Raw genomic sequence first — 22,232 nt, forward strand, 5'->3', positions numbered from 1 at the left:
TTGCCTCTTGGCTCCCTGACCACCTGCTGTAGAACCCAGTCTAGCAGCTATGTCCTTTAGAGCTCAGCCAGCTCAGTCAGTGGTGGTGCTACCGAGCTACCCTTGGTGATAGATATTGAAGCCCTCAACCAGAGTACCTACTTTGCCCTTGCCAGCCTCAGTGCTTCCTCCAAGTGGTGTTCAACATGGAGGAGTACTGTATCGTCAGCTAAGGGTAGGTGGTAATCAGCAGGAGGTTTCCTTGCCCATGTTTCACCTGATGCCATGAGAATTCATGGGGTCTGGAGCCAATATTGAGAGCTCCCGGGGCAACTCTGTCCCGGCTGTATACCACTGTGTCGTTACCTCTGCTGGGTCTGTCCTGCTGGTGGGACAGGACATACCCAGGGATGGTGATGGTGGTGCCTGGGACATTAGGTACGATTCTGTGAGGATGACTATGTCAGGCAGTTGTTTGACTGGTCTATGGGACAGCTTTCCAATTTTGGCACAAGCCCCCAGATGTTAGTAATGAGGGCTTTGCAGAGTTGCCAGGACCAGGCTTGCTATTGATATTTCAGGTATCTGGGTCGATGCCAGATTATCTGTCCAGTTTCATTCCTTTCTATAGACTTTGTAGTGGCTTGCTTAGGCCATTTCAGAGGGCAGTTAAAAGTCAACCATATTGCTGTGGATTTGGAGCTACATGTATGCCAGACAGCAGATTTCCTTCCCGAAAGGACACTAGTGAATCAGATAGGTTTTCACGACAATCGACATTGGTTTCATGGTCACCGTTACTGTAGTTTTTTTAATTCCAGTCTTGATTCATTGATTTTAAATTCCACCAGCCGCCTTGGAAGGATTTGAACTGCTACCGCCAAAACATTCGCCTAGGCCGGCATCATTGCCAGTGCAATCACCTCCCCCTCTGGAAGAGGACAAATTTTTGACTTGGATGCAAGAGTGTTACCTATTGAACCACTGCTGACGCCTAGAGTCTTTATGAACGAAGCCTGACATCACTCAGTCTTTGCTTCTTGTCTACCCCTGCCTTCTCTCCTGCTCTTTATTTAAATTCATTCATGGGATGTGGGCATCACTGACTAGGCCAGCATTTCATTGCCCATCCCTAATTGTTCAGAGGGCATTTAAGAGTCAACCACATTGCTGTGGGTCTAGAGTCACATGTGGGCAAGACCAGGTAAGGACAGCAGATTTCCTTCCCTAAAGGACATTAGTGAACCAGGTGGGTTTTTCCAACAATCGACAATGGTTTCATGGTTATATTTAGCCTTTTAATTCCAGATTTTTATTGAATTCAAATTCCACCATCTGCCACGGTGGGAATCGAACCCAGACCCCCAGAGCATTACCCTGAGTCTCTGGATTACTAATCCAGCGACAATATCACTATGCCATTGCCTCCCGATCCACCTTGGTTGTACCTGCACTGTGGGTTTTGGGCAGTTCATTTAAGTCTTTTGATAATCATATAAAAATTCTGTGAGACCCAATTGTGGTAAAACTCTACTTTTTCTCTAGATGACTGGAATTCCAATTCACATCATTTCAAGCAGTTGCAGTATGGAAAATGGGAACTCTACATCCCACGGTGTCTGGATGGTTCATCCCCAATCCGCCATGGATCCAAGCTAAAGGTGAGCATTTTACAATGTAATTTTACTTGAAAAGAGTAATGTTTTCAACACCAATAAATGCCTTTGTTATTTTAGGATATTTTTCTCGTTGCTTATTTGCAAAACAGTGTTTTTTCATATCAAGTAGCTTTTCCCTAATGTAGGGTTGTGGAGAAGAGGGAGACAGTGAATTCAGTATAAGGACAGCAGTTGTTGTACAGGTAGCTTAATTTTTTGTGTGTGAAAAGGCCAACTAATTTTTCCAGTAGCTCTGTTCTGCAAAGTGATCAACTGTTGATTTACACTTGGTGACCCCACAGCCTAAGAGGCTCCTCAACTTGCAGTTGTGGTTACTTGAAGGGAGTTTTGAACATTCTAGGTGAAGGACAGTTTGTGACTATGGCTAACTTCGGGGAAGGAAAGCATTTTTCCGCACAAAGGGCAGTGGATATCTGGTCCACCCTCCCCACCCACCAAAAAAAAAAGTTGAGTCTGGGGTCAGTTGGAGCTTCCAAGACCAAGATGGATCAATTTTTGTTAGGCAAGGATAGAGTTATGGAATACAGGTCCCTTGAGTTAAAATACAGATCAGCTGTACATTCATTGAATTGCATAACAAGTGCTGAATGGCCTTTTCCTGTTCCTATATTCCTAATCCCAACACTTAAGTTTCCTCCCATATTGCATCTAGCCTGTTGCTGGTCTCGGGCCACCCTTAACTGGTAATGTGTTGGTTAACCTGTGTGTGAGGAAGTGTCCTCCACCACCCCCCCAAACCCCCAATAACTTCTCTCACCTAAGACTTGTCCACTCTTGCTAATTGGGATGGGCCTCTGCCTCACTGCTAACAAGTGATGAAACATAAAAAATAGGAGCAGGAGCTGATCATTCGACCCTTGGACCCTGCTCCGCCATTCAATGTGATCATGGCTGCTCTATCTTAACGCCAAACTCCCACGCGCTCTGCCTTTAGAGTCCAGAAATCTATTTCCTCCTTAAATATATTCAGTGAATTGTCGTAGAGAATTCCAGATTCACCTCCTTCTGAATAAAGGAGTTTCTCCTCATCTCAGTTGCTTCCCAGCCTTGGTCACCCTGCAGACATGTCTCCGTTATCGTAATCGTATCGTACCTGTTTACATCTATTTGCGCTGTTAATTAGTTTATCTTATTGCAAATGCTGCGTGCATTTAGATATAGATTTGCCTTTTCAATATTTTTATTCTATTTTTGCACTATGGTTCTCTTTGCTGCTAGCTCTTGTTTCCCCTGTCTTCCACTTTTGCTTTCTTCATTTCTGTCCTCCTCTCCTATCTTTGTGAGAGGAGAGTGAGAAAGGAGGATCCCGGGACAGGCAGTCAGCAGCACCTCAAGGAGAATGCGAGTAGGGACCCTGGGTCAGGCAGTCAACAGCACCTAGAGGGAGTGCGAGAGGAGGACCCTGGGACCGGCAGGGGGGAGGCGATGGCGGAGTAGCATTGTCGCTGGTCTAGTAATCCAGAGACCCAGGGTAATGCTCTGGGGACTCAGGTTCGAATCCAGCCATGGTAGATGATGGAATTTGAATTCAATAAGAATCTGGAATTAAAAGTCCATGACCATTGTCAATTGTTGTAAAAACCCATCTGGTTCACTAAGGTCCTTTTAGGGAAGGAAGTTTGCCGTCCTTACCTAGTCTGGCCTACATAGGACTCCAGACCCACAGTGATGAGGTTGACTCTTAAATGGCCTAGCAAGCCACTCAGCTGTAACAGACCGCCGCAAAGACACAAAAAAGGAATGAAACCGGACAGACCACCCGGCATTGACCTAGGCACCGGAAACGACAATGGCATTCACAGCCCTGTCAACCCTGCAAAGTCCTCCTGACTAACATCTGTGGGCTAGTGCCAAAATTGGGAGAGCTGTCTCACAGACCAGTCAAGCAGCAGCCTGACGTAGTCACCCTCACGGAATCATATCTTACAGATAATGTCCCAGACACCACCATCACCATCCCTGGGTATGTCCTGTCCCACCGGCAGGACAGACTCAGCAGAGGTGGCGATACAGTCAGGAGGGAGCTGCCCTGGGAGTCCTCAACATCGACTCCGGACCCCATGAAACCGCCTGCTAATTACCATGTACCGCCCTCCCTCAGCTGATGAATCAGTGCTTCTCCATGTTGAACATTACTTTGAGGAAGCATTGAGGATGGCAAGGGTGCAGAATGTATTCTGGGTGGGGGACTTCAATGCCCATCACTGAAAGTGGCTCGGTAGCATCACAACTGACTGAGCTGGCTATGACATAGCTGTTAGACTGGGTCTGCGGCAGGCGGTTAGTGAACCCACAGGAGGGAAAAACATACTTGACTTCATCCTCATCAACCTGCCTGCCTCAGATGCACCCGTCCATAACAGTAATCAGTAGGAGTGATCACCGCACAGTCATTGCGAAGACAAATTCCCACCTTCACGTTGAGGATACCCTCCATCGTGTTGTGCAGCACCACCACCATGCTAAATGGGATAGATTTCGAACAGATCCAGCAACTCGGAAGACTGGACATCCATGAGGCACTGTAGGCCATCGTCAGCAGCAGAATTGTACTCGAACACAATCTGTAACCTCAAGGCCCAGCATACCCCACACTCTACCATTACCATTAAGCCAAGGGATCAACCCAGGCATACCTAAAAATGAGTTGTCAACCTGATGAAGCAATAAAACAGGGCTTCTTGTGTGCCAGACAGCATAAGCAGCAAGTGATACACAGAGCTAAGTGATTCCACAACCAACAGATCAGATCTAAACTCTGCAGTCCTGCCACACCCAGTCGTGAATGGTGGTGGACAATCAAACAACTCACTGGAGGAAGTGGCTCCACAAATGTCCCCACCCTCAATGACGGAGGAGCCCAGCAAAAGATAAGGCTAAAGCATTTGCTACAATATTCAGCCAGAAGTGGCGAGTGGATGATCTATCTTGGCCTCCTCCGGAGATTCCCAGCATCACAGATGCCAGTCTACAGTCAATTCGATTCATTTCACGTGATATCAAGAAACGGCTGAAGGCACTGGGTACTGCAAAGGCCAATGGCCCTGATAATAGTCCAGCAATAGTGCTGGAGACTTGTGCCCCAGAAGGTGCCGCGCCCCTAGCCAAGCTGTTCCAGTGCAGATACAACACTAACCTGGCTATGTGGAAGATTGCCCAGGTTTGTCCTGTACACAAAAAGCAGGACAAATCCAACCCGGCCAATTACTGCCCCATCAATCTACTCTCGATCATCAGTAAAGTAATGGAAGGGGTCATCCAAAGTGCTATCAAGCTGCACTTGTTTAGCAATAACCTGCTCACTGATGCCCAGTTCGGGTTGCGACAGGGCCACTCAGCTCCTGCCCTCATTACAGCCTTGGTTCAAACACGGACAAAAGAGCAGAACTCCCGGGGTGAGGTGAGAGTGACTGCCCTTGACGTTAAGGCGGCATTTGACCGAGCATCAAGGAGCCCGAGCAAAACTGGAGTCCATGGGAATCAAAGGGAAAACACTCCGCTGGCCGGAGTCATACCTAGCAGAGAAGAAGATGGTTGTGGTTGTTGGTCAGTAATCTCAGCTCCGGACATCAGGAGTTCCTGTGGGTAGTGTCCTCAGCCCAACCATCTTCAGCTGCTTCATCAATGACCTTCCTTCCATCATAAGGTCAGAAGTGGGGATGTTCACTAATGATTGCACAATGTTCACCATACGCAACTCCTCAGACACTGAAGCAGTCCATGTCCAAATGCAGCAAGACCTGGACGATATCTAGGCTTGGGCTGACAGGTGTCAAGTAACGTTCGTGCCACACAAGTGTCAGGCAATAACCATCTCCAAAAAGAGAGAACCCATCCATTGCCCCTTGATGTTCAATGGCATTACGATCACTGAATCTCCCACTATCAACATCCTGGGGGTTACTATTGACCAGAAACTGAACTTGACTAGCCACATAAATACGGTGAGAGCAGGTCAGAGACTAGCAATCATGTGACGAGTAACTCAACTCCCCAAAGCTTGTCCACCATCTACAAGGCACAAGTCAGGAGTGTGATGGAATACTCCCCAATTGCCTGGATGAGTGTAGCTCCAACAACGCTCAAGAAGCTGGACACTGTCCAGGACAAAGCAGTATGCTTGATAGGCACCACATCCACAAACGTTCACTCCCTCCACCACCGACGCACAGTTGCAGCAGTGTGACCATCTACAAGATGCAGTGCAGGAATTCACCAAGGTTCCTTATTTAGCACCCTCCAACCCCATGGCCACTGCCACTTGGAAGGACAAGGGCAGCAGATAGATGGGAACACCACCACCTGGAAGTTCCCCTCCAAGTCACTCACTATCTTGACTTGGAAATATGTCACCATTCCTTCACTGCCGCTGGGTCAAAATCCTGGAACTCTCTTCCTAACAGCGCTGTGGGTGTACCTACACCACATGGACTGCAGCGGTTCAAGAAGGCAGCTCACCGCCACCTTCTCAAGGGCAATTAGGGATGGGCAATAAATGCTGACCCAGCCGTCGAAGCCCACATCCCGTGAATGAATTAAAAAAGTCAGCAGCACCGAGGGGATCCCGTCTGTCTAAAGGATCTAGCATCAAGTTTCTACTCAAATAGGAGTAAGGGTAAAAGAATAACAAGGGTCCATATTTTCCTTACTTAAAATATGCCAGGGGGGCTTAGTCCCGCGATTTGCACATCCTGTGCTATGTGGGAAATCCTAGATGCTCCTGGCAGCCTGGATGACCATTTGTGCAGGAGTTGCCTCTGACTGGAGCAACTGGATCTCCGGGTTTTGGAGCTTGCGCAGCAGCTCAGGGCACCACGGTGCATTCACGAGGCTGAGAGGTTCGTGGCTATAGCATGTTTCAGGATGTGGTCATCCTGCAGCTTAAGAAAGTGCAAGCAGAGATGGAATGGGTCACCACCAGACAAAAGAAGGGGCCCAGGCATCTAGTGAGAGAATCCGCTAAGTGCATCTCGCTTGCAAACAATTTCTCGGCCTTGGAAAATTATGAGAGTGAAGGCTCCTCTCTGGAGGCCAAACAGAACCAAGGCCATGGCACTGTGGGTGGCCTAGCTGCTCAGTGGGGGTAGGAAGAAGTGTGGAAAGGCAATAGTGAGGGGAGTAGACTTGACTCCAGGATGGTATGTTGCCTCCTGGGTACTAGGTTCAAGGATGTCACAGAATGGCTGCAGGGCATGCCAAAGGGGGAGGGTCAACAGTCAGAGGTTGTGATCCATGTTGGGACCAATGATGTAGGAAAGATGAGAAATGAGGTTCTGCATGCAGACTTCAGGGAGTTAGGCAGGAAATTGTAAAGCAGAACTTCAAAGATAGTAATCTCCAGATTGCTCCTGGTGTCAAGCAATAGTGAGTATAGGAACAGAAGGATAGAGCAGATGAATGCGTGGCTGAAGAGATGGTGCAAGAGGGGAGGGCTTTAGATTCCTGGGGCATTGGGACAGTTTCTGGGGGACGTGGGACCTGTACAAGTTGGATGGGTTGCATTTGAACAGAAGCGGGACCAACATCTTTGCAAGGAGGTTTCCTAATGCTGTTGGGGTGGATTTAAATGAAATTGGCAGGGGGATGGGATCTACTAAAAAGTAGTTCAGAGGGGAGAGAAGTTGAGATGGAATTAGAAGGTAAAACTTTAGTAAATGTGTCCGGAAGGCAGAGGCAACATAGGATAATATATCTACGCTTGGAGAGACACTGATTAATCAGGGATAGTCAGCATGGATTTGTTCAGAGCAGGTCATGTTCGACAAATGTGATTGAATTTTTTGAGGAGGTAACTAGGAGTGTTGATGAAGGTGATGCATTTGATGTGGTCTACATGGACTTCAACAAGGCTTTTGATAAGGTCCCTCATGGCAGACTGGTCAAGAAATTAAGAGCCCATGGGATCCAAGGCAAAGTGGATCCAAAATTGGCTGAGAGGCAGGAAGCAGAGGGTGATGGTAGAGGGATGTTTCTGTGACTGGAAGTCTGTTTCTGGTGGTGTTCTGCAGGGCTTGGTGCTGGGGTCCTTGCTGTTTGTGGTGTACATAAATGATTGGACTTAAATATAGGGGACATGGTCAAGAAGTTGACGGATGACTCGAGACTTAGGGTGGTAAATAATAAGGAGGATAGCCGTAAACTGCAGGAGGATATCAGTGGACTGGTCAGATGGGCAGAGCAGTGGCCAATGGAATTTAACCCGGAAAAGCATGAGAGAATGCACTTGGGGAGGGCTAACTAGGCAGGGGATTACATTGTGAATGGTAGGATCCTGGAAAGTACTGAAGATCAGAGGAAACTTGGTGTGCATACCCACATATCCCTGAAGGTAGCAGGGTGGATAGATAAGGTGGTTAAGAAGGCATAAGGGATGCTTGCCTTTATAGCTGAGGCAGAGAATACAAGAGCAGGGAGGTTATGCTGGAACTGTATAAACCGCTGGTTAGACCACAACTGGAGTGCTGCATGCAGTTCTGGTCACCATATTATAGGAAGGATGTGATTGCACTGGAGAGGATGTAGAGGAGACTTACCAGGATGCTGCCTGGGCTGGAGGGTTTGAACTGTGAGGCAAGATCGGAAAGGCTGGGGTTGCTTTCCTTTAGTGGTGGACGTTGAGTGGGGACCTGATAGAGGTGTATAAGATTATGAGGGGCATAGATAGAGTGGATAGGAAGGCACCTTTTTTCCATTAGCAGAGGGGCCACTAGCCAGGGGCATAGATTTAAGGTAAGAGGTAGAAGGCGAGGAGGGGAATTGAGAAATCTTTTCACCCGGAGAGTGCTGGGAGTCTGGAACTAACTGCCTGAAAGGGTGGTTGAGTCAGAAACTCCCTTAACGTTTAAGAACGTATTCATTGCATTGCTATAACCTCCAGGGCTCTGGGCCAAGTGCTGGAAAATGGGATTAGTATATACGGATCTTTATTGACCAGTGCGGACATGATGGTCCGATTGGCGGCCTCCTGTGCTGTAAGCGTCTATTGTTTCCCACTCTTGTGCCTCCCCGCTCAGTTCCCATCCCTTGCCAATCTAGTTTAAACCCTCCCCTACAGTGCTACAAATTGTGAGGTTATTGGCCCTGGTCCTGCTGGGGTACAACCCGTACAGCTTGTACAGTTCCTATCTTCCCCAGACTTGGCCTCAATGCCTCAGCCATCTAAATCCCTCCCTACTGCACCATCTCTCCAGCCATGCATTCATCTAGTCTACTCTCCTATTCCTCACCTTGCTAGCATGTGGAACTGGGAGTAATCCTGATTACTCCCCTTGAGGTCCTGCTTTGTATTTTATTTCCTAGCTCCCTACATCAGGACCTCATCCCTCTTTTTAGCTATGTCATTGGTACCGATATGGACCACTACCTCTGGTCGTTCAACCTCCCCCTTCAGAAGGTCTTGCAGCTGGCTCAGTGACGTCCTTCACCCTGGCACTAGGGAGGCAACATACCATCCTGGTGTCACATCTGCAGCTGCAGAAATGTCTATCTGTTCCCCTTAGGCTAGAATCCCCTATGACTCTTATTCTCCCACTATTTTCTTCACCCAGTATTTTTTTCTCCCTTTTTTTTTCTCCCCCTCCCATGAGCCACTCATGGTGCTCCGGACTTGGTTCTTGCTGCACTCCCCTGAGGAACCATCTCCCCCAGCAGTATCCAAAATGGAATATCTGTTAGAGAGGGAGATGGACCCAGAGGAGTCCTACACTACCTGCCTAGTGCTTTTACTCTGCCTGACGGCCACCCATTCCCTTTCTGTCTGTGCAGTCTTTATCTGCAGTGTGACCACCTCATTGTGTGTGCTATCCAAGAGGATCTCATCCTTGCAGATGCTCTACAATGACTCCAGCTGCAGGTCCAGCTCTGAAACACGAATTCTGAGTAGCTGCAGCTGGAGACACTTCCTGCACATGTGGTTGGCCTGGACACTGGAAGTGTGCCTAACTTCCCACATCGCACAGGAGGAGCATTCCACTTGGCCGAGCTGCCCTGCTATGACTTACCATTAAATTACTCCCTTTACTTGTACTTCCTCTGGTTTTGAAAATATCAAAGACAGAAGAAATACTCACCAGATTCTACTTAGCCAGGCCGCTGCTCTCCTTACTGAGGAAAGGTAGAAAATGAAAGGATCCCTCCTTCCCTCTAAAGCGAACTCCCTCTCTCACCAAACTCCAACTGAAGTATTCTAATGCAGCCCAAAGCAGCGCTCCAGCGCAGACAATAGCAACATTGTAGATGGATTGCTTTTATGCTATCTGAATTGTGCTTCTGAAAATCTGTTGACGCCAGTTAACTATTTAACTAGCTGCAGCTGCCATCAGAGCCTGTATAACCCGTTTTAAAACTGGACTAAAACTCACCATCTTGGAATCCAAAGAGCAACTTTTAGTTAGTTGCTAAATGAGAGAGAGAATGGATGTTAGATGGAAATTAACCTTTAAGACTCCCTCTGTCACCAAAATCCAACTAAAGCACTCTAATGTAGCCCATAGCAGCGCTCCAGTGATGGTACGGGGGCAGATGCAAAGGTGAATTCTTATGAATAAATGTCTTGCCTTTACAAGCCCTGAAAAGGAGTTCCTGTGGATTGAGTTTTGGGAACAGATTAGTGGATTTCCTTCGTACACACTCCTTTTAACCAAATTATTTTGCGCTTTGCTTCATACCACTTTCTGGTGGAACTGGTAACCCTGTGTTGTGCTGCTAGTGTTCTAAATTTACTGTAGCTTTTTTTCCGGGACAGATTTATATGCTGGCAGCAACATTGGACTGGCTTAGCCCGCGGTGTCCACATCCCATGAATAAATTTTTTTAAATTGGACTGAGTGCACGTTTGTGACAAGTTTGGTTGCCCTAAAGTCACATTCTCAATCAGACACTGGCTTTGTACCTTCTCCAGTATCTGCGAGGTATTGGTACAAGCCCACAGGGTGAAAACAATCAAAAACTGGTGGTGCTTAGAATATCTTGTTGGACTTAAGGAAATAGCTTTGCCTCTGGAGGCAGAAAGTGAAGCAACCCTCAAAGGCATCCTGTAATTGTTCAGCAACAAGAGTGATAATTTACTTTTATAGGACACCTTTAACGTAATAAAAAAGTCCTAGGGTGCTTCAGAGGAGAATCATCAGACAAAGCATGACATGGAGCCATGAAAGATGATGCTAGGATATCTGGAAAATTTTCATCGAGGAGGTTGGCTTTAAGGAGCGTCTTGAAGGAAAAAAGAGTGGTGGCAAGGCTGAGAGGTGTAGGGAATAACTTCCATAGTGTTATGACCACAGTCGGTGTTAATTGCTGTGCAGACCAAATCCCAGAGGAAAACTTGGGCTTATGGACCATAACCTTTTTTTTTTGTATTCTGAAACTGAGAGGAAGGCATACCAATCTCAGCAAGAGGTCCAGTAACACTTTTGGGATTTATTAACAAGAATAAAAGAATACAGTTACTCAATTAAGGTTAGTCTTACAAATCATTCCCCCAAAAACACTCTACTTGATCAAACCCAAAAGTAAATACCTTCCAGACAACACTCCCTTATAGATGTCTGCTATGAAATCCAGCAATATTTCACAAGGCAAACTGCTGTAGCTTCAATAAAGGTGTATCACATGATCTCTACCCTCTTCCATGCGGTGGAATCCACTTCAGACTAAAACTGCTTATTGCAGCCCAAAGCTTTTCTGGCTTGACTGGGTGGTTGATTCAAACTGTGTCCTCTCCCAGCCCAGAGCTCCAGCTATAGCTCAAACAGCTCCAGCTATCTCCAACTATCTGTATAGTTCTAGCTCAACAGCAACTTTAAAGTACCGTTTTTTACTCGTTTCATCTCAATTCCATTGCTCTGACACGCTTTTGAAACTCAAACCCTTCCAAATATAAGATATTTCATGTTCCCATCTTGTCTTTGCTTTTGGGTCAATAAGATATAATATCCCCACTGTTATTTACCTATGGAACTCCAGCATGATGCAAACATGTTTCTTGCGACCTTTGATTCCCCGTTGATACTCAAGCAAACTCTCAACTTATCTAAAAATGCAAATGTTAGATCTAACTTATTTACCTGTACCTCAAACTTAACACCTCTATCACTATCACAACCTGACTCCTATCAATCTCTTGCCCAACTTAATTAAATGTCTCACTCTCTCACTCTCTCACTCTCTCTCTCTCTCTCTCTCTGTCTCTCTCTCTCTCTCTCCCTCTCTCTCTCTCAGTCACTCTCTCACTCACACACAATTCTTTACAGAATAAGACAATACTCCACAAAATATAAAAAAACATTCTCTCACAGAGCTAAGGAAGGCAATGGAAATTACAGATGCACAAGAGGTTAAAGCTGGAGGAGCACAGAGATTCTGTAGAGCTGGAGGAGGTTACACAGGTAGGGGTGAAGTCAAGGAGGAATTTAAACACAAGGATGAGAATTTAAATGTCGAGATGTTGGTGAACCTGGAGCCACAGTAGGTCAGCAGGCATAGGCTTCTGGAAATCACTCTGCCTCATTTGCATTGCGGCACTAATTTTGGGGGCTATATGGTAATATAAAAGAAAACTAAAGGACCGAAAGCCCTCTGGCTTAACCAGTCACAATTTGATAAATTGTATATCACAATATATACACTCTGCAAACCATCTAATGCAATGTGATCTCCCAGTAGAAGCTAAAAACCCAGACCAATTTGAGCCGAAGCATCTGGGAAACTCCTTTTTGATCCCTTAGGTGATAAAAACCAATTCTGATGATCACTCTAGTCTGATAATTCCATGAAATATGTACCTTTTGTAAGAAGTGATCTCTGCCCCAGTCTGAAACTGCTCCACTTCATCTTGCAGCAATTTAATGAATTTCTCATCCACCACATTAGCCAGCAGCCTATTCCAGAGCTTGATTATTAGTGAGGAAAAGAACCAACTCCTGACACGTAAACTAGATCAGGTTTAATACACATGAAAATTGAGGCCCCTGGTCCTCTCTAATGTATTTAATTGGAACAAACTGTCAGTGCAGACACAATCTATTCTCTTCATCTTTTAAACCTCAATCAGAGTTCTCTAAAGTGTAGCTAGTGTAGTTTGAGCCTCTCTTGGTAATTATGATGCTTTAAAGTGAAAATCGGTCAAATTGCCCTTCTCTGCATCCTTTCCAAAGCATCATAAAGCCTACTAGGTGAGGAGACCAGAAGTGGACACAATATTCTTGAGGTGTTATTAAAGTCAATTGCTTTAAAGTAAATGAACTCTAACATCCTATTTGTTCTAATTATCACATCATGGCATTGCTCATGAGCCCCTCGAGATCTGTACCCTAGAACACGCAGATCTTTCCCCCCACCTGCTTTACTGCTTTTCTCTCAAGGGCGTACGTATGGTGAACATTTGTCTTATCCATGTGCATCACGTTGGGCTTCTCCAAACTAAAAGTCAGTTGCCAGTCATAGGCTCTATCCCTGAATGTACCAATATTCAGTTGTGGCAGCCAAACATCATCTACAGTCTCAACAGTCGCACACATCTTGGCATCAGACCATGCCCCTAACTCCTATATCTCACTGCTTAATAAAAACAATAATCCCTGTAGGGAACCACTGGCCTCCAAACAGATCCAAATTCATCTATAACTTTCTGCCTGCATTTTTCCAACCAGTTTTCAATCCAGCTCAAGATAATACAACACAAGATAAGAGCAGGAATAGTCCATACAGCCCTTCGAGCCTGCTCTGCCATTCAGTACAATCACAGCTGACCTTGGACTTAACTCCTCTTTCCCACCTGCTCCCAATATACTATTTTTCCCTGAGAAACCAAAGATTTGTTTATTTCAGCCTTAAATATATTCAACAATGGAGCATCACAACCCTCTGGGGTAGAGAATTCCAAAGATTCGCAACTCTGAGTGAAGAAATTTTTCATCTCAGTCCTAAACGATGATCCCCTTATCCTGAAACTGTGCCCCCGTGTTTTAGATTCCCTAGCCAGTAAAAACAGCCTCTGCGTCAGGCCTCTTCAGAATCATGTATATTTCAACGAGATCATCTCTCGTTCTTCTAAACTTTAGAGAATATAAGCCCAGTTTATTCAGCCTTTCAGCATAGGACTGTTTCATCTTGGGAACCAATCTAGAGAACCTTTGCTGTTCTGCCTGCAATGTTATTATGTTCTTAAATACGTAGACTGAAACTGCGCACCATTTTCCATCTGTGGTCTCACCAAAGCCTTGTACAATTATAGCAAGATTTCTTGACTCCTGTACTCCAATCCCCATATGATGAAGGACGACACGCCATCTGCCTTCCGATTTGCTTGCTGTACCTGCGTACTAACTATGTATTCTTTATATTAGCAAGCCCAAGTCTCTCTCATGTTTCATGTCTTTTAAAAAATATTCTATTTTTCTATTCTTATTAGCAGTGAATAGCCATGCTTCCCTACATTATACTCCATCTGCAAGCTTGTTGCCCAATCACTTTGCAGCTTTTCTGTATCCTCCTCACAGTTTATATTTCTACCTAGCTATGTATTGTCAGCACATTGCTCTCTGTCTCGTTGTCTGAGTCATTAATACAGATATACCACTAATACTGGAGGCTGTGATTTTGTTTAGTGTGGTATCTTGTCAAAAGCTTTTTGGAATTCTACATAGACAATCTACTGGGCTTTCCTCATTCATCATCTCGGTGACTTCTTCAAAAAATACAATTGAATTTGTAAGACATCATCTTATTATGAAGCTGCGTTGGGTGTCCCTAATATGTTTTTATGAAAAATGGAACAAATAGCTTGCGAGACAAAACCAGATGATGACCATGTCTCTTTAATTATAGTGCCATCACATTAAGTCCTGTGCTCTTGAGTGCTCTGACTCAGTAATTCTGTTGCTCTGCTGCTTTTGCCAGCTCACAGCTTTCCCTGCATTGAACTTTACATAGCAAAGCAAACAAACCAAATGGCAGAATGTATCTTTTTCGGCTTGTTTGGCAGAAGTGAAATTATTCTCAGTGTGCCACCCACTTCAACTTTACCTCCCCCAGCTCCTCCTCCTCCTTCGAGTTACTGTTTTGAACATCAAATCAGGTGATTGTTATTAAATGTGATTAGATAGTGACATTTTATAAAATTGTTCCTGGGAATGTTGTAAATTTCAGAGTATTATAAATTAAGAAGCAACCAAATGCTAGCCAGGTTTTGATGTCTATATTCAGGCTCACTACTTCCCCCACACATTCGGGATCTCAGTTTCTTACATGCATGAATCTTAGTAGGTCACATTTGGAGGGTTGTGCATTGAGAAGGTGAGAAAAACATTCACAGGTATGTTACCAGGACATACTTATCCAGAAGATCTTAGGCTGAGATACTTTTTCTAGAAAAGAGAATGCTGAGAGGAAGCTAAAGGTATTATATCTGAATGCATGATGCATTCGCATTAAAATGGATGAATTATTGGCACAGATAGAAATTAGGTTTCGAATAACCATTGCAGAGATGTGACATAGGGTGACCAAGATTAGGAATTAAGTATTCCAGAATTCTTGACCTTTTGAAGAGAGAGGCACATTTTCTTTTTATTCGTTTATGGGATGTGGGCATTGCTGGCTAGTCCAGCATTTAATGCCCATACCTAATTGCCTTTGAGAAGGTGATGGTGGGCTGCCTTCTTGAACCGTTGCAGTCCCTGTGGTGTAGGTACACCCACAGTGCTGTTAGAGAGGGAGTTCTAGGATTTTGACCCAGCCACAGTGAAGGTACCGAGATATATTTCCAAGTCAGGATGGTGAGTGACTTGGAGGGGAACCTCCAGGTGGGGGTGTTCGCAAGTATCTACTGCCTTTGTATTTCAATGCAAGATTTATTAATTGAGTTTAAATTCCACCAGCTGTCATGGTTGGATTTGAATGCACGTCCCCAAAGCATTAGCCCGGACCTCTGGATTACTAATCCAGTGACATTACCACTACACCGCCATTTTTTTCTTTTAAAAGTTGAGAGATTGAGTAATTTTGGTACTCATAGGAGTGTAGGTATCCCGTTAACATGCAAACAATTAAGAAAGCAAATTAAGAAAGCAAACACGTGTTAGCCTTCATTCAAAGGTGATTAGAGTATAAGAGTGAAGAATTGTTTTGGGCCTTATTGAGACCACACCTGGAGCAATTGTGTATAATTTTGATCACCCTACCTAAGGAGGATATACCTGCCTTAGTGGAAGTGCAATAAAGCCTCAGTGGACTAAGTAGGATGAGAGAATTATACAATGAGGACAGACTGTGTACACTTTCTAAATTAATTCTTTCGTGCGGTGTGGGTGTCACTGGCTTGACCAGCATTAATTGTCCAGTGTTAGGAAGGGAGTTCCAGGATTTTGACCCAGCCACAGTGAAGGAATGGCAATATAGTTCCAATTCAGGATGGTGAGTGGCTTGGAGGGGGAATTTGCAGGTGGTGGTGATCCCATGCATCTGCTGCCCTTGTGCTTCTAGGCAGTAGAGGTGACTGTTTTGGAAGGTGGTCAAAGGACCCTTGATGAATTGCTGCAGTACATCTTGCTGACACTGTGCATCTTTGGTGAAGGGAATGCATGTTTAAGGTGAGAGATGGGATGCCAGTCAGGTGCACTGCTTTCTCCTGGATTATGCCGAGTTTCTTGAGTGTTGTTGGAGCTGCACTCATCCAGGCAAGTGATGAATAATCTATCCGGCTTTTAACTTGTGCCTTGTAGAAGGTGGACAGGCTTTTGGAATCAGGAGATGAGTTACTTCCTGCAGAATTTCCAGCACCAGAACTGTTTAACCACAGTATTTATATGGCTGGTCCAGTTCAGTTTTTGGTCAATGGTAACCCCCAGGATGTTGTTAGTGCGTGATTCATCAATGGTAATGCCATTGAATGCCAGTGGGAGATGGTTAGAGTCAGTCTTGTTGGACAGGCACTTGTTTGGCATGAATGTTACTTGTCGTTTATCAGCCCAAGCCTGCACATTGTCCAGAACTTGCTGCATATGGACAAGGAATGCTTCAATATCTAAGGCTTCATGAATGGTGCTGAACGTTATGCACTCAAATGCATATCCCCACTTCTGACCTAATAGAGGGAAGGTCAGTGATGAAACCGCTGAAGTTTCTTATGTCTAGGACATTACCTGGAGGAACTCCTACAATGATGTCCTGATGTCCTCGGACTGAGGTGATTGACCTCTAACAACCATAACCACCTTATTTTCTGCTAGGTACAACTCTAACTGGTGGAGAGTGTTTCCTCCGATTCCCATTGACTCCAGACTTGCTTGGGTCCCTTAATACCACGCTCGGTCAAATGCTGCCTTGATGTTAATGGCAGCCACTCTCTACTCACCTCTGGAGTTCAGCTCTTTTGTCCATGTTTGAACCAGGGCTGCACTAAGGTCAAATGCCAGTGCTGGGACAGCTTGGCTAGGTGCTTGGCTGGTTCTGGAGCACAAGTCTTCAGTACCACTGCTGGAGTGTTGTCAGGGTCTATAGACATTGCAGTGTCTAGTGCCTTCAGCTGTTTCTTGATATCATGTGGAGTGAATTGAATTGGCTGAAGACTGGCATCTATGATGCTAGAGACCACATGAGGAGGCCCAGATGGTGATCCATGTGGCATTTCTGGCTAAAGATAGTTTCAAATTCTTCAGCCGTTTCTTCTGCACTGATATGTTAATTAAGAGGATAACTGTGAACAGAGTAGGGCCCATAAAAGACCCAAAAGATAACCTACTTGTGGAGGTGATGAATGTGGGTATCGTACTTAATAAATACTTTGGGTGTTTCTTCACAAAAGAGGGGGACAATGCAGATATTGTAGTTGAAGAGGAGGAGTGTGCAGTATTGGATATTATAATCATAGGGAGGGAGGAATTAAGGGGAAATAGCATCCTTGAAAGTGGATAACTCACCAAGACTGGATGAAATGTACCCCAAACAGTTCAAAGAAGCCAGGGAGGAAATTGTAAAGGATCTGACCATCATTTTTCAATGTTCACTGGAGATAGGTGAGGTGCTGGATCATTGACGGGGTTGTATCTTTCAAAAGGGAGTGAGGGTAAACCGAATAATTATAGGTAGGTCAGTCAGTCAGTCTTACCATGGTAGTGGGCAAATTATTGGAATCAATTCTGAGGGACAGGGTAAACTGTCACTTAGAAAGGCATGGATTAATCAAAGATAGTTAGCATGGATTTGTTAAAGGAAGGTCGTGTCTGACTAAACTGATTACTTCCTCAAAAAATTCAGTGAGGATTGATGAAGGCAGTGCGGTTGATGTGACCTGTGTGGATTATAGCAAAGGTTTTGATAAGTTCCCACATGCCAGACTGGTTTTAAAAAAAAAGCCCATGGGATCCAGGGGAATGTAGCAAGCAGGATACAAAATTGCCTCACTGGCAGGAATCAAAGGGTAATGGTTGATGGATGTTTTTGCGACTGGAATACTATTTCCTCTGGGCTTCTACAGGGCTCAGTACTAGGCCCCCTGATTTTTGTGGAATGTATTAATGATTTGGATGTAATTGTAGGGAAAATGATCAAGAAGTTTGCAGCTGACACAAAAATTGGCAGAGCAGTTGATAACGAGGATTGCTGTAGACTGCAGCAATGTATCAATGGACTGGTCAGGTTGGTAGAAAAGTGGCAAATGGAATTCAACCCAGAGAAGTGATGCATTTGGGGAGGTCAAACAAGGCAAAGGATTACACAATAAATAGGAGGATACTGAGAAGTGTGAAGGAAGTTAGCGACCTTGGAGTGAATGTCTACAGATCGCTGAAGGTAGCAGGACAGGTTGATAAGGTGTTTAGGAAGGCCTATGGAATCCTTTCATTTATTAGCCAAGGTGTAGAATATAAGAATAGGGAGGTTATGCTAGGATTATGTAAAATATTAGTTAGGCCATAACTTGAGCACTGTGCGCAGTTCTGGTCACCTCATTACAGAAAGGATGTCATTATAATAGAGAAGGTGCAGAGGAGATCTACGAGGATGTTGCCAGGACTGGAAAGTCCAGCCATGAGAAAAGATTGGATAGGCTGGGATTGTTCTCCTTGGAACAGAAGAGGGTGAGGGGAAATTTAATTGAGATGTACAAAATTATGAGTGGCGTGGAGTGGATGGGAAGGGCCTATTTCCTTCAGCAGAGAGGTCAGCGACGAGGTGATTTCAACTGATTGGCAGAAAGATTAGAGGGGAGATGAGGAAAGGCTTTTTCAGAGGGTTGTGGGGGTCGGGAAGTCACTGCCTAACAGGGTAGAAGAGGCAGAAGCCCGCAACACATTTAATGGGTGTCTAGATATGCATCTTAAGTATTGTAACCTGCAGGGCCACAGACCAAATGCTGGAAAGTGGGATTAGTCTGGGTGGCTATTCTTTTGGCTGGCGCAGACACGATGGGCCAATGGCCTTTTCCTGTGCTGTAAACTTTCTATGATTCCATGTGGGACTTCTCCATCATTAAGATGGGGATATTTGTGGAGCCTCCTCCTCCTGTTAGTTGTTTAATTGTCCACCATCGTTTGTGACTGGATATGGCAGGACTGCAGAGCTTAGATCTGATCCATTGGTTGTGGGATTGCTTAGCTCTGCCTATTGCATGATGCTTCTGCTGTTTGGCATTCACATAGTCCTGTGTGTAGCTTCACCACGTTGACACCACATTTTTGGGTGTGCCTGCTGTTGAACCTGGAATGCCCTCCTGCAATCTTCATTGAACCAGACTAGCTGTATATTCCCTAAAGTTTAAATAGCTTGACAGCGTGGATGCTGGGTGTATGTTGCTCCCAACTGTGGAATCGAGAACTAGGGGTTATGCACTTTGGATAAGGGGTCAGCCATTTAGGATTGCGATGAGGTGAAATTTCTTCACTTAGGTGGCAGTGAATTCCCTACCCCAGAGAGATGTGGATGCTCATTTGTTGAGAATATTCATACCAGAATTTGATAGATATTTGTATACCAAGGAAACCAAGGGGTATGGGGATATTGCAGGAAGGTGTAACTGAGATAGAAAATCGGCCACATTCTTAAATGGAGAAGCAGGCCTGAGGGTCAAATGATCTACTCCTCCTATTTCTTGTGTTCTTATGTTCTTATTGTGACATGGAAGAGGTCTTTAAATTTAATTGGCAAGCCCTTGTGTCAAGAATGATTCTCCCTTGCGGATGGCTGGGTTTAATTGAGATGTCAGTATCGGCTGTGGGTTCGCAGATGGTTTGAGTCCTACCTTACCATAGTAAGAACATCAGTTGTTGGCCAGTAGAGTTGGTGCCAGTTTGTAGGCTTGAGCAGCTGCCCCCTCTGTGTCTCTCACTGTTCTCTCTGTGGCTGCTCTTGTTGATGGTTGACATGTCATCAGAATGCCCGACTCGAGGCTGTTCAAACAGATGTACTCTACTCATTGCTACACCAGGGAGCCTGTTTGCACAAAAGCCAAACAAAATTTTCCGGAGACAATCTCAAAGCCTCCAAGAATGTCTACTCTATCAACACTTGGGAAGCAGGTGCCCAATTGCAACCAAAATGGTAGTCAATCTTCAAAAGTGGTGTCAAGATCTTATTTAAAATTATGAAGCTGTTCAATAGTGTTGATTTTGAAAAGATGTTCCTGCTCGTAAGGATATCCAAAATCCAAAGCCATAAATATAAGATTGTCACTAATAAATACAATAGGGAATTCAGGAGAAATGTTTTTACTCAGAGTGGTTAGAACTTGCTACTACAAGGACAAGTTGAGGTGAATAGCATTGACACTTTTAAAGGGAATCTAGATACGCACATGCAGGAAAAGGGATAGGTTGATGGGATTAGATAAAGTAAGGTGGATATAATGGTACCATTTTATTGTTTGCAAAGGCAATGAAAGCATCCCCATTAAAACTACAGGCCTTTTAACTACTGCTATGCATGGTGGGAACTTCTCCATTGCTCCTTCTTGTTCCCGCACAAGTGAAAACACAAGCTAACCTGTCAGTATTGTGGGTGGTTGGCTGCTAATTTGACACCTGAAATCCAGAGAGAAGATTTTTTTTATTTGCTGGGTGTGATAAATTTCGTTCTCCTAACATGGGAGCAGGTCTTTTTGAGGTTCCAGTATAGGGTTGGCTTCTCAATGGATTGGATATTACAAGGACTGAACTGGAAATATGAAAATTTGAGAAGACGCTGTGTGTTCTGTTAATAGGTGAAGGGTTGATTTTTAAATTGCTCACCATTGTTTTCAGATCCTTCTGTGGTCTCATCCCTCCCTACCTCTCCAAGCTCCTCCTTGCCCTAAATTAGCAGACATTCATCCTGAAAACTGCTGAAGTGTTCAGTGTTAATTTCCATTTCAACTTGAGAGGCAGCTAGAAAGCATGGAAGCAGCTTTCAGGGAAGACAGAAATCGAACTTGGTTCTTTTCAAATATAAAAACAAAAAAACTGCGGATGCTGGAAATCCAAAACAAAAACAGAAATACCTGGAAAAACTCAGCAGGTCTGGCAGCATCGGCGGAGAAGAAAAGAGTTGACGTTTCGAGTCCTCATGACCCTTCGACAGAACTTGAGTTCGAGTCCAGGAAAGAGCTGAAATATAAGCTGGTTTAAGGTGTGTGTGTGGGGGGCGGAGAGATAGAGAGACAAAGAGGTGGAGGGGGTTGGTGTGGTTGTAGCGACAAACAAGCAGTGATAGAAAGCCTCCGCATTCAGAGGATCGTCCTCCGCCGTTTCCGCCGGCTCCGGCATGGTGCCACTACCGGGCACGTCTTCCCTTCACCCCCCTTATCGGCGTTCCGTGGGGATCGCTCCCTCCGGGACACCCTGGTCCACTCCTCCATCACCCCCTACTCCTCAACCCCCTCCTATGGCACAACCCCTTGCCCACGCAAAAGATGCAGCGCCTGCCCCTTCGCTTCCTCTCTCCTCACCGTCCAGGGACCCAGGCACTCCTTTCAAGTGAAGCAGCATTTCACTTGCATTTCCCCCAACTTAGTCTACTGCATTCGTTGCTCCCAATGTGGTCTCCTCTACATTGGAGAGACCAAACGTAAACTGGGCGACCGCTTTGCAGAACACCTGCGGTCTGTCCGCAAGAATGACCTGGACCTCCCTGTCGCTTGCCGTTTTGGCGCTCCGCCCTGCTCTCTTGCCCACATGTCTGTCCTTGGCTTGCTGCATTGTTCCGGTGGGGCCCGGCGCAGGCTGGGGGAGCAGCACCTCATCTTCCGACTGGGGACTTTGCAGCCTTCCGGACTGAATATTGAATTCAACAACTTTAGGTCGTGAGTCCCCTCCCCCATCCCCACCCCCTTTCTGTTTCCCCCTTCTTTTTTTTCCCAATAGATTATAAAGATTTTCCTTTTCCCACCTATTTCCATTATATAAAATAAAAAAAAAAACCACTAGAGCTATACCTTGAGTGCCCTACCATCCATTCTTAATTAGCACATTCGTTTAGATAATATCACCAACTTTAACTTTAACACCTATGTGTTCTATTGTACTATTGTTGTTGACATCTTTTGATGATCTGCTTCTATCACTGCTTGTTTGTCGCTACAACCACACCAACCCCCTCCACCTCTCT

General features: G+C 45.1%; 1 protein-coding gene across 4 annotated transcripts in view; it reads left to right on the plus strand.

Moving 5' to 3' along the window:
- gbe1b (glucan (1,4-alpha-), branching enzyme 1b) overlaps positions 1-22,232 on the plus strand; it is a 600,154-nt gene that overhangs the window by 128,554 nt on the left and 449,368 nt on the right. For all 4 annotated transcript variants that reach the window (XM_041211102.1, XM_041211103.1, XM_041211105.1 and 1 more), the window contains exon 3: positions 1,525-1,640. In XM_041211102.1, the coding sequence (XP_041067036.1) occupies positions 1,525-1,640 (116 nt within the window). The remainder of the gene's footprint in view (positions 1-1,524; positions 1,641-22,232) is intronic.

Source organism: Carcharodon carcharias, chromosome 18 (genome assembly GCF_017639515.1).
Source record: "Carcharodon carcharias isolate sCarCar2 chromosome 18, sCarCar2.pri, whole genome shotgun sequence".
Taxonomy (NCBI): Eukaryota; Metazoa; Chordata; class Chondrichthyes; order Lamniformes; family Lamnidae; genus Carcharodon; species Carcharodon carcharias.